General features: G+C 40.5%; 1 protein-coding gene across 2 annotated transcripts in view; it reads right to left on the bottom strand.

Annotated features, from left to right (window-relative positions):
* The window catches only part of ZBTB41 (zinc finger and BTB domain containing 41), a 40552-nt gene extending 24526 nt beyond the window's left edge, over positions 1-16026 (bottom strand). Inside the window, exons 1-3 of one of the 2 annotated variants that reach the window (XM_025285328.3) lie at positions 15880-16026; positions 14005-15245; positions 416-623 (exon numbers count right to left, since the gene is read on the bottom strand). In XM_025285328.3, the coding sequence (XP_025141113.1) occupies positions 416-623; positions 14005-15127 (1331 nt within the window). In that variant the 5' untranslated portion in view covers positions 15128-15245; positions 15880-16026. Of the gene's footprint in view, positions 1-415; positions 624-14004; positions 15246-15669; positions 15825-15879 lie in introns of those variants that run through there. The other variant, XM_006064883.4, reaches the window with a different exon arrangement.
* Between the last annotated feature and the right edge of the window lie 1127 nt (positions 16027-17153).

Raw genomic sequence — 17153 nt, 5'->3', positions numbered from 1 at the left:
TGACTTTAGTCCATAGTTCAGTAAATTTAATTTCTCAGTTAAATATAAATATTCTCTCATAAATTTTTATATACTAAAGACAAAGCTGAGCATGAGGAATAAGTTTTCTGGAGTTGTATAATCATATACGTTGAAAATATACTTGTCAAAACCCAAGACACAAAATCAAGGATAATAAAAATGCTGTTTCTTAAATTTCTAGGGTATAGATTGTTGTTTTTGTTTCAATCTCAAAAAACTTAATCTCACAAGTATGAACTAATATTTGCTGTTCTTTTCTTAAAAAATTTGTCATCTAGAAAATTTTAAGCAATCAAAGGACTGGAGACAAGCACTCCATAGATGTGTTTGGCTCACTACATATTTAAATGAGAAGGCATATTAACGTCTACTATGGAAGCAAGATCATACTTGCCTCTTAACATGCTTGGCTAAAGTCTTCTTGCTTGCATGAAGTTTATTACAGTAAGGGCACTTGTGCTCCTTCTTATGAAATTCTGTTTCATTACTGTGCTTCTTTCTGTGAACAGTTAGGTTAGACTTTGTCGAATAGCGCTGGTGACAAATATCACACTCAAAAGGCTTCTCACCTGTGTGAACACGTGTGTGGCTCTCATACTTCCCTATGAAGAGACAGAAATTAAAATTAAATTCAGTACATTTACTACACAGTGACTGAAATTAGACGGTGGAATAAAATCTCATGATAAACAGTATACTTAATAGACACAAATTGAAAGAAACTTACAGATTAGCAGACTTTTAAAAAATATCACAAAAGGCAACATAATATATTATATAGCTCATATATTTTCATCTCTCTTCCCACAGAAGGAAATCTGGAAAGGGTACTACAAATCTAGCATTACTCAACAAAATTTATACTACAGCCCATTCATACAAGACTTCTCCAACTTATTAAAACATTAGGACACAAGTACATCACCTGGGCTTGACTGCATGCTTAACATGAAGTTACTAAGGCCCACATACTTAGGTAAGAAAGAAAAGTAAGAAAATGACAAAATGAACAGGTATAATGCAGACACCTGGAGGCATATTAATGTGAGATCTGTATTATATTCTGAGTATAATGTCCTAAATTATAGGCCCTAACAACCTAAATGTCCATTAACAGATGAATGGATAAAAAAGATGTTGTATGTATATATACGTGTATACACACACACACACACACATAATGGAATACTGCCCACCCATAAAGAATGGTGAAATACTGCCATTTGCAGAAACATGGATGGGCCCTGAGATTATCATACTAAGTAAGTCAAAGTAAGTCAAATATGACAAAATCACCTATCATATGACAGGTGAATATAAAAAATAATACAAATAAAGTTATTTACAAACAGAAACAGAGTCACACACATAACAACCTATCATGGGAAAGAATTTATATATATATAAAACTGAGTAACTTTGTTGTACACCTGAAACTAACACAATATTGTAAATCAAATATAGTTCAATAAAAAAAATTGAAAAAAAGAAATTTTAACACAGCTTGTCCAAAAAGAAAAGTGACAACTAAAAAATGAAATAAAAGGATACATTTTGGCTTAATTTTTATTTATATTCCTACTTATGGTGGTGGTGGTGTGTTTAGTTGCTAAGTTATGTTTGACTCTTTGCAACCCCGTGGACTGTAGCCCCCAGGCTCCTCTGTCCATGGCATTCTCCAGGCAAGAATACTGGAGTGGGTTGCCATTTTCTTCTCCAGGGGATCTTCCAGATCCAGGGATGGAATCTGCATCTCCTATGTCTTGTGCACTAGCAGGCAGATTCTTTACCACTGAGCCACCTTATACTAAAAGCCTTTTACATCATTATTCCAAATATACAATTTCACATTATAGAGGCACACCAGTATTAATGGTAGGGGCAGAGACCCTGGATCCAGGCACCTGGACATGAATCACAACACTTTAAATTGCAGGCTATGTGACCTTGGACAAGTAACTTTTCTCAAATCTTTCTTATTTGAAAAAATAATAGTGGCATAATGAAAATATGCAAAAATAAAAATGGAATAATAGTATTTACTTCAGAGGATTATTGTAATAATAAATCCATTAATACACATAAGACACTACTGTTTTCTAACCCATTATAAGCTATCAGTTAACGCTGGCTGTTATTATTATTCTGTAATCCAAGTTGTGAATATGCACATCTAGTAGCATAAAATAGAAACTTTAATTAAGGATACTTTTGAGTGAAAGGCAATAGAAATAAGAAAAAACACTATCAATATGAAGAGTAATTTTCTATGATAAGCTTAGCTTTGCCTTGTCCTGAAAAAAATATATACATAAATTTTTCTTCAGGCGAAAGCTAATAGGCAAGTATAACATTTCACCCACACACTTTTTAAAAATATGTAAGTCTTATATGTATCATGGAGATTAGATAAAAAACAAAATATTCTAAGGCCAGGAGGAAAAAAGATAATCATAATTATTTGTCTACATTCACCAATTTATTACATGCATCTAATACGGTTTTTGGAGAACAACTGCTTACAAGGTTGTCTCAGTTTCTGCTGTACAGCAGCGTGAATCAGCTGTATGTAGACACCTGTCCCCGCGCTCTTGGACCTCTCTCCCGCCATCCCATCCCTCTAGGTCATCAACGAGCACCACGCTGAACTCTCTGTGCTACACCACAGGTCTCCACTGGCTATCTATTTTACACATGGTAGTGTATATATGTCAATCTTACCTTCCAGATCCACCCTCCCTTTCCCAGCCACCCCAGGGTCCACAAGTCTTTTCTCTATGTCTGTCTCTATTCCTGCCCTGCAAATAGGTTCATCTGTACCATTTTTCTAGATCCCACACACATGCCTTAATATATGTTATTTTTCTCTGACTTACTTCAGTCTGTATGACAGACTCTAGGTCCATCCACATCACTCCAAATGACCCAATTTCGCACCTGTTTATGGCTAATATTCCACTGTACATATATACCACATCTTCTTTATCTATTCATCTGTTGATGGACATTTAGACACACCATGTTCTTGGACTAGAAGAATCAATATTGTAAAAATGACCATACTACCCAAAGCAATCTACAGATTCAACACAATCCCTATCAAACTATCAATGGCATTTTTCACAGAACTAGATCAAAAAATTTTACTTAGTATAGAAACACAAAACACCCCAAATAGCCAAAGCAATCTTGAGAAAGAAAACCAGAGCTTGGAGCAATCAGGCTCCCTGACTTCAAACTACATTACAAAGCTAAAGTAATCAAAACAGTATCGTACTGGCACAAAAACAGAAATATAGATGAGTGGAACATGATAGGAAGTCCAGCAACAAAGCCAAGTGCCTATGGTCCCCTAATTTTTGACAAAGGTGGCAAGAATATACAATGTAGAGAAGGCAGCCTCTTCAATAAGTGGTGCTGGGAAAAGTGGACATGTAACAGAGAGAAATTAGAACACTTCCTAACACCATACACAAAAATAAACTCAAAATGGATTAAAGACCTAATGCAAGGCCAGACACTGCAGAACTCTTTGAGGAAAACATAGGCAGAACAACACTCTTTGACATAAATCACAGCAAGATCCTTTTTGACCCATCTCCTAGAGTAATGAGAAAAAAAACAAAAATAAATGGGACTTCAGTTCAGTTGCTCAGTATCCGACTCTTTGCGACCCCATGAATCGCAGCACGCCAGGCCTTCCTGTCCATCACCAACTCCTGGAGTTCACTCAAACTCACGTCCATCGAGTTGATGATGCCATCCAGCCATCTCATCCTCTGTTGTCCCCTTTTCCTCCTGCCCCCAATCCCTCCCAGCATCAGTCTCTTCCAATGAGTCAGCTCTTCTTCACATGAGGTGGCCAAAGTACTGGAGTTTCAGCTTTAGCATCATTCCTTCCAAAGAACACCCAGGGCTGATCTCCTTTAGGATGGACTGGTTGGATCTCCTTGCAGTCCAAGGGACTCTCAAGAGTCTTCTCCAACACAACAGTTTAAAAGCAGGGTTAGTAGAAGGAAAGAAATCTTAAAAATTAGAGCAGAAATAAATGCAAAAGAAACAAAAGAGACCATAGCAAAAATCAACAAAACCAAAAGCTGGTTCTTTGAAAGGATAAATAAAATTGACAAACCATTAGCCAGACTCATCAAGAAACAAAGGGAGAAAAATCAAATCAATAAAATTAGAAATGAAAATGGAGAGATCACAACAGACAACACAGAAATACAAAGGATCATAAGAGACTACTATCAACAATTATATGCCAATAAAATGGACAACGAGGAAGAAATGGACAAATTCTTAGAAAAGTACAACTTTCCAAAACTCGACCAGGAAGAAATAGAAAATCTTAACAGATCCATCACAAGCATGGAAATTGAAACTGTAATCAAACATCTTCCAGCAAACAAAAGCCCAGGTCCAGACGGCTTTGCAGCTGAATTCTACCAAAAATTTAGAGAAGAGCTAACACCTATCCTTCTCAAACTCTTCCAGAAAATTGCAGAGGATGGTAAACTTCCAAACTCATTCTATGAGGCCACCATCACCCTAATACCAAAACCTGACAAAGATCCCACAAAAAAAGAAAACTACAGGCCAATATCACTGATGAACATAGATGCAAAAATCCTTAACAAAATTCTAGCAATCAGAATCCAACAACACATTAAAAAGATCATACACCATGACCAAGTGGGCTTTATCCCAGGGATGCAAGGATTCTTCAATATCCGCAAATCAATCAATGTAATACACCACATTAACAAATGGAAAAACAAAAACCATATGATTATCTCAATAGATGCAGAGAAAGCCTTTGACAAAATTCAACATCCATTTATGATAAAAACTCTCCAGAAAGCAGGAATAGAAGGAACATACCTCAACATAATCAAAGCTATATATGACAAACCCACAGCAAACATTATCCTCAATGGTGAAAAATTGAAAGCATTTCCTCTAAAGTCAGGAACAAGACAAGGGTGCCCACTTTCACCATTACTATTCAACATAGTTTTGGAAGTTTTGGCCACAGCAATCAGAACAGAAAAAGAAATAAAAGGAATCCAAATTGGAAAAGGAGAAGTAAAGCTCTCACTGTTTGCAGATGACATGATCCTCTACATAGAAAACCCTAAAGACTCCACCAGAAAATTACTAGATCAATGACTATAGTAAAGTTGCAGGATATAAAATCAACACACAGAAATCCCTTGCATTCCTATACACTAATAATGAGAAAACAGAAAGAGAAATTAAGGAAACAGTTCCATTCACCATTGCAATGGAAAGAATAAAATACTTAGGAATATATCTACCTAAAGAAACTAAAGACCTATATATAGAAAACTATAAAACACTGGTGAAAGAAATCAAAGAGGACACTAACAGATGGAGAAATATACCATGTTCATGGATTGGAAGAATCAATATAGTGAAAATGAGTATACTACCCAAAGCAATCTATAGATTCAATGCAATCCCTATCAAGCTACCAACAGCATTCTTCACAGAGCTAGAACAAATAATTTCACAATTTGTATGGAAATACAAAAAAACCTCGAATAGCCAAAGCGATCTTGAGAAAGAAGAATGGAACTGGAGGAATCAACCTACCTGACTTCAGGCTCTACTACAAAGCCACAGTTATCAAGACAGTATGGTACTGGCACAAAGACAGAAATATAGATCAATGGAACAAAATAGAAAGCCCAGAGATAAATCCATGCACATATGGACACCTTATCTTTGACAAAGGAGGCAAGAATATACAATGGATTAAAGACAATCTCTTTAACAAATGGTGCTGGGAAATCTGGTCAACCACTTGTAAAAGAATGAAACTAGAACACTTTCTAACACCATACACAAAAATAAACTCAAAATGGATTAAAGATCTAAACGTAAGGCCAGAAACTATAAAACTCCTAGAGGAGAACATAGGCAAAACACTCTCTGACATACATCACAGCAGGATCCTCTATGACCCACCTCCCAGAATATTGGAAATAAAAGCAAAAATAAACAAATGGGACCTAATTAACCTTAAAAGCTTCTGCACATCAAAGGAAACTATTAGCAAGGTGAAAAGACAGCCTTCAGAATGGGAGAAGATAATAGCAAATGAAGCAACTGACAAACAACTAATCTCCAGAATATACAAGCAACTCCTACAGCTCAACTCCAGAAAAATAAATGACCCAATCAAAAAATGGGCCAAAGAACTAAATAGACATTTCTCCAAAGAAGACATACAGATGGCTAACAAACACATGAAAAGATGCTCAACATCACTCATTATCAGAGAAATGCAAATCAAAACCACTATGAGGTACCATTTCACACCAGTCAGAATGGCTGCGATCCAAAAGTCTACAAGTAATAAATGCTGGAGAGGGTGTGGAGAAAAGGGTACCCTCTTACACTGTTGGTGGGAATGCAGACTAGTACAGCCACTATGGAGAACAGTGTGGAGATTCCTTAAAAAACTGGAAATAGACCTGCCTTATGATCCAGCAATCCCACTGCTGGGCATACACACTGAGGAAACCAGAAGGGAAAGAGACATGTGTACCCCAATGTTCATCGCAGCACTGTTTATAATAGCCAGGTCATGGAAGCAACCCAGATGTCCATCAGCAGATGAATGGATAAGAAAGCTGTGGTACATATACACAATGGAGTATTATTCAGCCATTAAAAAGAATACATTTGAATCAGTTCTAATGGGGTGGATGAAACTGGAGCTTATACAGAGTGAAGTAAGCCAGAAAGAAAAACACCAATACAGTATACTAACGCATATATATGGAATTTAGAAAGATGATAACAATAACCCTGGGTACGAGACAGCAAAAGAGACACTGATGTATAGAACAGTCTTATGGACTCTGTGGGAGAGGGAGAGGGTGGGAAGATTTGGGAGAATGGCTTTGAAACATGTAAAATATCATGTATGAAACGAGTTGCCAGTCCAGGTTCGATGCACAATACTGGATGCTTGGGGCTGGTGCACTGGGACGACCCAGAGGGATGGTATGGGGAGGGAGGAGGGAGGAGGGTTCAGGATGGGGAACACATGTATACCTGTGGCGGATTCATTTTGATATTTGGCAAAACTAATACAGTTATGTAAAGTTTAAAAAAAAAAAAAAAAAAGCATCAATTCTTCTGTGCTCAGCTTTCTTCACAGTCCAACTCTCACATTCATACTTGACCACTGGAAAAACCACAGCCTTGACTAGACAGACCTTTGTTGGCAAAGTAATGTCTCTGCTTTTGAATATGCTATCTAGGTTGGTCATAACTTTCCTTCCAAGGATTAAGTGTCTTTTAATTTCATGGCTGCAGTCACCATCTGCAGTGATTTTGGAGCCCCAAAAAATAAAGTCTGACACTGTTTCCCCATCTATTTCCCATGAAGTGATGGGACCAGATGCCATGATCTTCGTTTTCTGAATGTTGAGCTTTAAGCCAACTTTTTCACTCTCCTCTTTCACTTTCATCAAGAAGCTTTTTAGTTCCTCTTCACTTTCTGCCATAAGGGTGGTGTCATCTGCCTATCTGAGGTTATTGATATTTCTCCCGGCAATCTTGATTCCAGCTTGTGTTTCTTCCAGCCCAGCGTTTCTCATGATGTACTCTGCATATAAGTTAAATAAGCAGGGTGACAATATACAGCCTTGACGTACTCCTTTTCCTATTTGGAACCAGTCTGTTGTTCCATGTTCCATGTTTCTAACCTTGAACTTCCCCAAAAAAGTTGGAAAAGCATGTATTTTTATTATTTTTTGCAGGATATAACCAGAATAATACTGCTATAAAAATTTCTTGGGGGAATTGTTTTCTGAGTTGATTTTAATATTTCTCTCTTATAATACGACATGCTTGAATTATCCTCCAATTAAATTAATGAATTAAAAAAATATAGCATGCTTGTACTGGATTCCAAAATACTTTTTACACATTTATTGGATACCAGAACAGGTACAGAATCCAAACATTATTAATATGTACTAATAACCCACAATTTTAATTTGGCAAAGATAGGGGTCATTTTATGGAATTAAAACAAAAAAGTTTTCCATGATTGTAAAAGTTTTCACGTTTCACATTTTTCATAAGCTTGCTTTTTAAATTATATAAATAATGAATCAAGAGTATACAGTATGATTTTTAAATGACTAAGTTACAAGTGATTTTTGGAATGGGACTATTCTTACCAGGGGATTGACTGCATACTTAGCACAGAGTCTCAGAACTGAAAGCTAACTTAACCTCCTACTACTCAAGTCTCCTGATTTTTACCCAAGTGAATGTGAAGAGCAACTTAATGAAAATCTTAAATTATAAGAAAAATCTTTCCCAAACCTTTTATTTTCTATGAAAATACCTCTGTTGGGAAGATGTTAAATTAACAATTAGTAGAATTTTCCTTTATTTAGAGTCAAGAAAGTCTTGCTTGCAAATTAAGTTATATGTAGTTGAATAATAAAGCCATTAAGTGGCAGTTAAAGATCAAAACTACTTCTGATTGTCGAACTTCCATTTGCCTACAGACCAGAAGACTTAACAGGATTTAACCCCCCAAAAAGAAAATTGTTTTAAAATAAATTCAGTAAAATCCAAAGACACCTATGAAAATAGATAAATTTGAATAATTCACTTTAACAATCAGAATCTCTAAAATAAAAAACACATTTCTATTATGTCAACTCAAATTTATGCACAGAGGCACTGCAGGATATGTTATCTGCATGGCTTTGAATTTCTGAACAACAGAAGACACAGCTTCTGAGGGAACGCTGAACCACAAAGTCAGGTAAATGTACAATGAAATCCCAGGTTTAAATCAACTGGTAAGGCTGTTGAGGGTGGGGTTCTCCTCGCATGAACACAGACAACAAATCTCTCTTTCTTTTCTTATCAGGTGGGGGGAATTCAATAATAATGTATAAATCAAGCGTTTACTTCAAGGTTACCAAATAAAGTTTCCATCAAAAAAACCCTGAGTGTTCTTTCACAGAATACTAAGTTATGCCCAACCATTCTTGATCACCAATAGAAAATACATAATATTAAGAAATTTCATCCACAGCATTTTTCTGACTGAATCCCAATATGAATTATGTCCCAAATTAGGAGATATAATACACATATTTACACATAACAAAACTTGACCTTGGGTTTCATTCCAAATGGGTCATGCTAAATTATTACCAGATTTCATGTGGAGCTTTTTCAAAGAGAAACATCATCAAATTAGCTCATTATATATCTCATACGCCAAATCTTAAATTATACCTCAAATCATTTGGCATTGAAGAACACTTCACTAAAATACTTGACTTTAAAGTAGAGAAGTATGCCATAAGTCAAAACTCTTCCCTATTCAGAACCAACTGGAATCTGTCAGGATAGTCTTAAACAAGTCACATTTTTTTTAAAGCTACAAAATATTTTTTGCTTCTAGAAGAGATCAAGTTTAATCTAAGGAAAGGACAGAAAAGACAAATCATCCAAAATTTTTTTCTCTCACCCCCATCTGTCATCTTTTCCCAATTTGATCTTAGCCTTTTCACCCCGAGGTTTTCAGTTTAAGGGGGAAAGGTCAAAGGACTCTTATCTGCATGAGAATGGGCAGAGAGGAGGACAGCTGGAGCCTCAGGAATAACACAACTGCATCAGGAGTCTGACTCTGAGCATCTATGAAACACACCAAAAAAGGTAAAAGATCCAAAGTGAGAGAATCAAATTAGTAAACTACATATGGTTCCAGAGCTCATTAGCTGCCTCTCATAAACCCACTCTGAAACAGCAAGCTAAAGGTTTCTTACAAGTTAGAGGTCAATCTTTCACCTTAGTTCAATTAAACAGGAGCTTACTGAAAACTTACTATTTCATTTGAAATGACCTGGGGTATCATGAAGGATACTAACCAAAAGTAACAGACAACACTTTCCAGCTCACAATCTGATGAGGCAGGGAAATAACAACCAAAATCCTAGGTGGACATTTTAAAAACCTCCTAAAGAAATGTGGGTGATACAAGGATTATTGGAAAGTAGCCCTGGAAATGTTTCAAGAATAAAGAGGACTTCTGATAGAGATGATACAGGAGGACACTGAAGAATCACAGGTCTTCTCCATCTGCCTGTTCTTTTCATTCTACCCATCACCAGTCCACTGAAGCCTGCAGCTCTGATCCACCCTGTCCCGCATCCCATTCCCAATGCTGCTCATCCTCCTAGCCCAAGCCTGAATAACCCTCTGCTCTTTCCAACTTCCTTCTCTTCCCTGAAGCCAGCTTACCTTTCTAAAACTCCTATGGCGGTCATTTCCTCTCTTTTCTCAACTTTTTATCACTTACTGGATTAAAAACTCCTCTGCACTGCATACAAACCATTCAAAACGTGACCTCTGCTCACTTGCCAATCCTCATCTATCATCATTTTCATTATGCCCATTACTTGCCCACCCTGATGAGGAAGGCAATGGCACCCCACTCCAGCACTCTTGCCTGGAAAATCCCATAGACGGAGAAGCCTGGTAGGCTGCAGTCCATGGAGTCGCGAAGAGTCAAGACACGACTAAGCGACTTCACTTTCACTTTTCACTTTCATGCACTGGAGAAGGAAATGGCAACCCACTCCAGTGTTCTTACTTGGAGAATCCCAGGGACGGCGGAGCCTGGTGAGCTGCTGTCTATGGAGTCGCACAGAGTTGGACACAACTGAAGCGAGTTAGCAGCAGCAGCCCACCCTGAAATCACCCTAGTTTTAGCAATTTCTAGAACCTAACTACCTTAAAGTCTTTGTACTTGTTGGTCCTTCTGCCTTGCAAGCTCCTCCCTTTCTTAGGTTCTCAGCTCAAATGCTACCTGCTCCATGAAATCTTTCCAGATTTCCCTAAGCCTCTGTCCCTGTCCTGATAAGATTATCTTTATTATAATTGTGTTTTTGCATGTACTCATTAATCTCCAAGATTCTTGATGACAAAGAACATATCACTTCATATTTGTTTAGTGTCTGGCATAGTACAGACACTTAGAAACTATATTAATGATGAATAAGAGCAGCTTGCATTCACTGCACACCTAAATTTCACAGTATTGTAATTTCATACTATATTCACACAAATTTCACAAAGACTATGTTATTTAATCCTCATAGTAACCCCCATGAGAAGGTACTATTAGCATCATCCATTCTATCTGTGAGGAGACAAAAGTACACACAGGTGAAGTAACTCACATAAGACCTGGATTCAAAAATGCAGGCAGTCTGACATCACCACAGCTCATATCAATGCTTTGTAACCAGTATGATAAAATCATAATCTCAATCTCTTCTTTCTCTGCACAGGGGAGAAGTCAGCAGCCCCAGTGAGGCTAAGCAAAAGAGGGGTTCAATAAGAGGGGGATAATATAAAACACATTCAGAAAGGAGGATGGAAATAAGCTGACAATGTGATCTATTGATACCCACATTTATCTGATTATCTGAACTAACCTTAGTTCAAAAAGCTGCAAAATGCCTTCTTCTTAGTACATCAAGACCTGAACTTATGCAGTATTTCCCCAAATAGTGTGCACAGAACTCTAGTTTCTCGGGAATTTCCGAATGTCCCGTGATTAAGTTATCTGAGAAAATGCCAGGTTAAGTAAAATTAACAGGTTTGTTTGCTAGAGAATTTGAGAGTGTTAATAGAAATTGAGTATCGTCTTCCTTGTCTTACCTGAACACAGAATCCCTTGCTCACAATGCATCCCACAGGCCCAGTGTTGGATACAAGAGCCTGATATCTATCTGTTGGGCCCACAAGGCCACTGGCAGACTGACCCTGCTCTCACACATCTCAAATCAAATTAGGCCAAATTAAGGAAATGGCAACCCATTCCAGTATCCTTGCCGGGAAAAATCCCATGACCAGAGGAGCCTGGCGGGCTATAGTTCTGGGGTGGCAAGAAGCCGGACACGACTGAGCAACTGAGCCCGACTGAGAACAAGGCATAACACAGGAAGCGTGTGCTAAGAATACAAAGTCTAAAAAGGCAGAATCAACTGGAAAGATGAAATGCTGTCAGGTATCTCAATTCAAGAACGTTCTTCTGTTCCCTGTAATGCTCACAGTATGTGTTCACAGCTCCACAAGAACATTTACCAGCCTTAGTTTAACAAGCTACTTGTATCCACACACTCTTCCAACTGACTAGTTGCTCAAAAAAAGTTACTCTATTCATTTGCACAGAACTTTAAACATAGTAAAAATAGCAATGAACAATTATTAAGTTGGATTGTCAAAAGCATTCTAATTTAGAGAAAAATATTCAAAGGCATAAAAAAGCAAAAAAAAGGCACCTACTGCTATGTCATAGTTTACACTGTTGAGTATTTTGAGAGCAAATGATTACCAATACCTTATTTAACCAATTTCCTCCTGACTCAATAACATCAGTGAGTGAAGTGAAGTTGCTCAGTCATGTCTGACTCTTTGCCACCCCATGGACTGAAGCCTGCCAGGCTCCTTGTCCATGGGATTTTCCAGGCAAGAATACTGGAGGGGGTTGCCTTTCCTTCTCCAGGGATCTTCCTGACCAGGTATCAAACCTGAGTCTTCAGCACTGCAGGCAGACTCTACCATCTGACCCACTAGGGACACAGGGGGATATATTAAATGTATATAAGTAATTTTACAAGGTCAAATAATACTTATCTGCTTCTTTTATGCAGAAGGCAATGGCACCCCACTCCAGTACTTTTGCCTAGAAAATCCGGCTGCAGTCCATGGGGTCGCTAGAGTCAGACACGACTAAGCGACTTCACTTTCACTTTTCACTTTCCTGCATTGGAGAAGGAAATGGCAACCCACTCCAGTGTTCTTGCCAGGAGAATCCCAGGGACGGGAAGCCTAGTGGGCTGCCGTCTATGGGGTTGCACAGAGTTGGACACGACTAAAGCGACGCAGCAGCAGCAGCTTCTTTTATCATTCTATGTGGTAAAATACAGTCCCCAATTTCATAACTCTCATTTATATGTAAATAGGTGAACTGCTGCAATTTTAAAGTTCACATTATAAAGTCCATATAAGACACCTCCAAAAATTATTTTACTAGCAAGTAAGCTCTCCTGAAATTAAATATTCACTGACTACCTGCAATGCAGGAGACCCAGGTTCGATCCCTGGGCTGGGAAGATCCCCAGAGAACGGAATGGCAACCCACTCCAGGTATGCCTGCCTGGAGAATTCCGTGGACAGAGGAGCCTGGTGGACTACAGTCCATGCGGTCGCAAAGAGTCAGACACACATGAGCAACTAATACTTTCACTTTCATATGCTTTTCACTTTCATATCACTTTTCATATGCTTTTCTAATAAAGAAAAAATTGATTTCTTCATTATTATAATAACCCAAGAATACTATTAGGACACTTCCTAAAGTCTCTGCCTACAGAATGAAGGCATTTATTACATTTAGTAATTTAGTTTTATCTGTAACTATTCTTGATCTGAAACATCCCAGTTCTAAACAGTACTGGATACTGGAAAAGTGACTATATTTATGACTCACATATTACCATGCTCAAGGGGAAACAGTACAGGAATTATTAAATTACATACAATATGGCCTATTTCAATTTTCTATGATGATTCAAAAATAGCACTTAAATTAAATTAACATATAAATCAAAATGCTATATTCATAATTATTGACACTCTGGAATTTTTCATACTAAACACAGGAACTAATGATCTGTCATCTACTGCCAGGACACGAGGAAGAGAAAATAAAAGGTAATATAAATACTTAATTCCTGAATCACAACAAATTTATAATAACAGGATAAAATACAGATCAAAAATCAAATACCCTCCATATTTTTCAAAAGTTATTTTCAAAGTTTAGTTTTTAATGATCACCTTTAAAGTATTCATGAAAAGTAAACTATTAGAGACAAGAAACATGCTTTTCTTTCTTACCTATGCGGTCAAATGTCTTATCGCATTTGGGACACTGCAATATTTTTTTGTTACTGTTCTGAATGATTACAGGGGTTAACCCCTCATGAATGCTTCCGACAGAATCACCAGCCTCTGGCTCCTCTTCTGCATCATTCTGATCTTTTTCACTCTGTTCTTCAATGTCAGAATATTCATCTGACATTTCCTCCTCTAGCTCATCTTCTTCAGCATTATATTCACTTCCGGGATCCTCAGAATCATTTCTATCTGATTTTTCCTTATCAAAACTGTCTTGATTCAAATTGTCTGACCCATCACCACTTTCTTGCTCATCATCACTGGTGTCCTCAAACTTAACAGGGCACTTTCGATTCCGTTTTGATCTTCTTGTGGAAAAACTTCTCTCCAGCATTTTTAACCCATGTTTTTTCCCTAATAAAAGGGACCTATGGGTTTTCGACAAATGATTCTCTAAAGACTTCTTATAACAAAAATGTCTACTACAGAATTTACACTGATGATTACTTGATAGTCTTCCAGTTAATTCACTTAGTGTTTCTTCTGGTGATGACTTTTCAGTTAGCTCAGACTGAAAAGTGGCAACATTTTCGTTATTTAGCAGCTTAACTGCATCTATAATATCCAGAAACTTTGCAGCCTCTAAAACAAGAGGGATTTCATATTTGTACACAAAAAATTCTGATGTGTAAAGAAATTCAAGCAAATGCTGAAAAACGGAGTGCGTTACGTGATCCAGGGTGACAACATCCGTGCTCGGATTTTTGCTCAAACATGCGTGGAAATAACTACTGCCAACAGCAACGACAACTTTATGGGCGCTAAATTCTTTTCCTTCTACTATGATAAGTAAGTCACAGAAAGACGGTTGCTTCTGCCTGTCATCATTCAAATACTTCAGCAAGTTCTTATTGTACTGCAAAGAACTCAGAAGTTTCCTCTGATCCGGGGAGGGAGGAAGTTCCTGATAACAGCGTAAGGCTTCAGGAGCTGGTCTTTCTGTGGAATGAGTGTAGGTTACTTGGTCACACTCCTCTACAACATTTCCTTCCTGGGAATCTTTATGGTAGCCTAGATGGATCTTCTCGTCAAGATGTGAAGTAACCTTTCTCCTCTTCTTCATTGCAGTACAACGGTTTCAGAACAAGAAACTTCATAAGTGTCTTGAGAGATTTATGAAGGAAAAACAGGATTGTCTGGGATCACAGCTTCTGGAGGGGCGTGCCCAAGGGTTGCATGGTCTGTGAAGAAGAGAGTAGAACCATGTAAAACAACTCCACGGCCCAGCCATCCTAAGTCACTCGCGGTACTGTCAACAAAACCTTCCTAAATGAGAAGTAAATTATGACCAAGTCACCGCTTCCACGCATTCGTGGCTGAGATTTTAGGGCGAAGAACGAGGAGGGCAGGGTTAGAAACAGACAGCCAACAAAAGAATAATTTTGAAGGAGGCAGGGCACACCTTGCAGGCCCTATTCCCGAACGGAGTAGCGGGAAAGCGGGCAGAAGGGGAGGCTCCCGCGAGCCCGCCGCGGGCCAGGTCGAGGCGCCCACCTTCGCGATGCAAGGGCGCCGGGGCGCTGACACTCAGGCCGTCGCGGCCACGGAACCCACGATCCCTCCCCCTCCCCCATTAACACGCTTCCCCGGGGCGGTGAGGCGCACCTCATCCCGGCCGGCGAGCGTCCAAAGGCCGGAGGCGCCCGGCGGGACTGCCCTGGGAGCGGCGCGGAGAGGAGGTCGGGGTCACCCGGGGGACGACCGCCAGAGCAGAGCCTCCCCGGGCCGCTGCCGGGCAGAGACCGCGCCACCGACGGCGACCCCCCGTCGCCCGCCCACCCGCTCCCCGCGCGGACGCCCCGCGCGTCCATTTACCCGGGAACGCAGGGCTCCCCGCTGGCTCCCGGCCGCCAAGCTCCACTCCGGGCGCGCTCGCTCCGGCGCCGAGACACTTCCGGGTTCAGCCCCCGGCCCCGCCCGCCTTTCCCCTGCCGTCGCCCCGCCGCCGCCGCCGCCGCGGCCACCGAACACGTCAGCCGCGCGCAGCCTCGCTGCCGCCCGACACCCCTCCAGCCCCCAGCGCGCGGCCCTGCGCATGTGCGCGCGCTCACCCTCCCCGCGCATGCTCCGTGATGCCCCCCGGCTCCCGGGCGACCCCAGCGACTACACTCCGAGTCCGTTAGTCCGGGTTTTCGCGGCGGTTCAGGGGCCGCTGTGACCGAGCCAGTCTGGCCCTGGGGGACAGCCTTGCGGGGACCGGCGGAGGAGAAGACGAGGCGAAGTTGCGGAGGCCTGGGCGGGGGCACCGCGGCGCGAACGGACAGCGTTCTCCCGGCCTGGGGCGGTTCGCAGCGGCCCCTCAGCGGCAGGCTACAGCGTGTCCGCCTACGCCGCCCCGCATCGGAAGAACCCAGCCGGACGCAGCTAACGCAGTTGCTCCTAAAATTAGTGTTTGACTTCTTACCGTCCACAGAAAACATTGAAAATTGTACACATAAGCATACAGCTGGTAGGACAGGAAAGAAAGCTGAACCAAGGAGAAAAGGGCCACAGGCTAACTTTTGGGGCCAGTGCCCAGGATTGTGCGTTTGTAGCTCAGTCCCGGCTGGTGCCGGGATTGCTTCCCCGAAGACTACACGTTTACTAGGCGGTCCTAGTCGTGTGGTTTTCCAGACACCGGGGAAATGAGGCAGAGGCTGACGCCGAACAGGATGGGTGAGCAGCTCGGGGAACCCATTCCCTGTTCCCCTGTGAATGGACCTGGTACAGAAAAGTTATTCCTGACACTTGTTAACGGTAAGGCAAACTTCGTTCAGAAGGGTTCTGTCCGGTGGGGGAGAGAATGGGCTCAACTCCAGACAAGGAATAGTGGGAATTTGCAGCCCAGGAGCTGCCTGGGGGTGGCGGGCATGTCAGTGGATGGAGAACTGCCAAGAGATAACGTGGGGTGTCTGGGGATTTTGGCTAAACTGACCCAACAGGATTCTGGTTGGAGGCAGGTGGGATTGGTCAGACATCACCTGGTGGGATGGGGTTGGGGAAGAGGTTAAGGGACCAGGTATCAGATACAGAGGGTGGGGTATTCCGGCTAAACTGAGGAATGCAGAGACAAATACGGAAGCTCAAAAGTCAGAACCTAACTGAGAAGG

Source organism: Bubalus bubalis, chromosome 5 (assembly GCF_019923935.1).
Source record: "Bubalus bubalis isolate 160015118507 breed Murrah chromosome 5, NDDB_SH_1, whole genome shotgun sequence".
Classification (NCBI taxonomy): domain Eukaryota; kingdom Metazoa; phylum Chordata; class Mammalia; order Artiodactyla; family Bovidae; genus Bubalus; species Bubalus bubalis.
The sequence above is the reverse complement of the archived record's forward strand: the minus strand, read 5'-3'. Positions and strand labels throughout refer to the sequence as shown.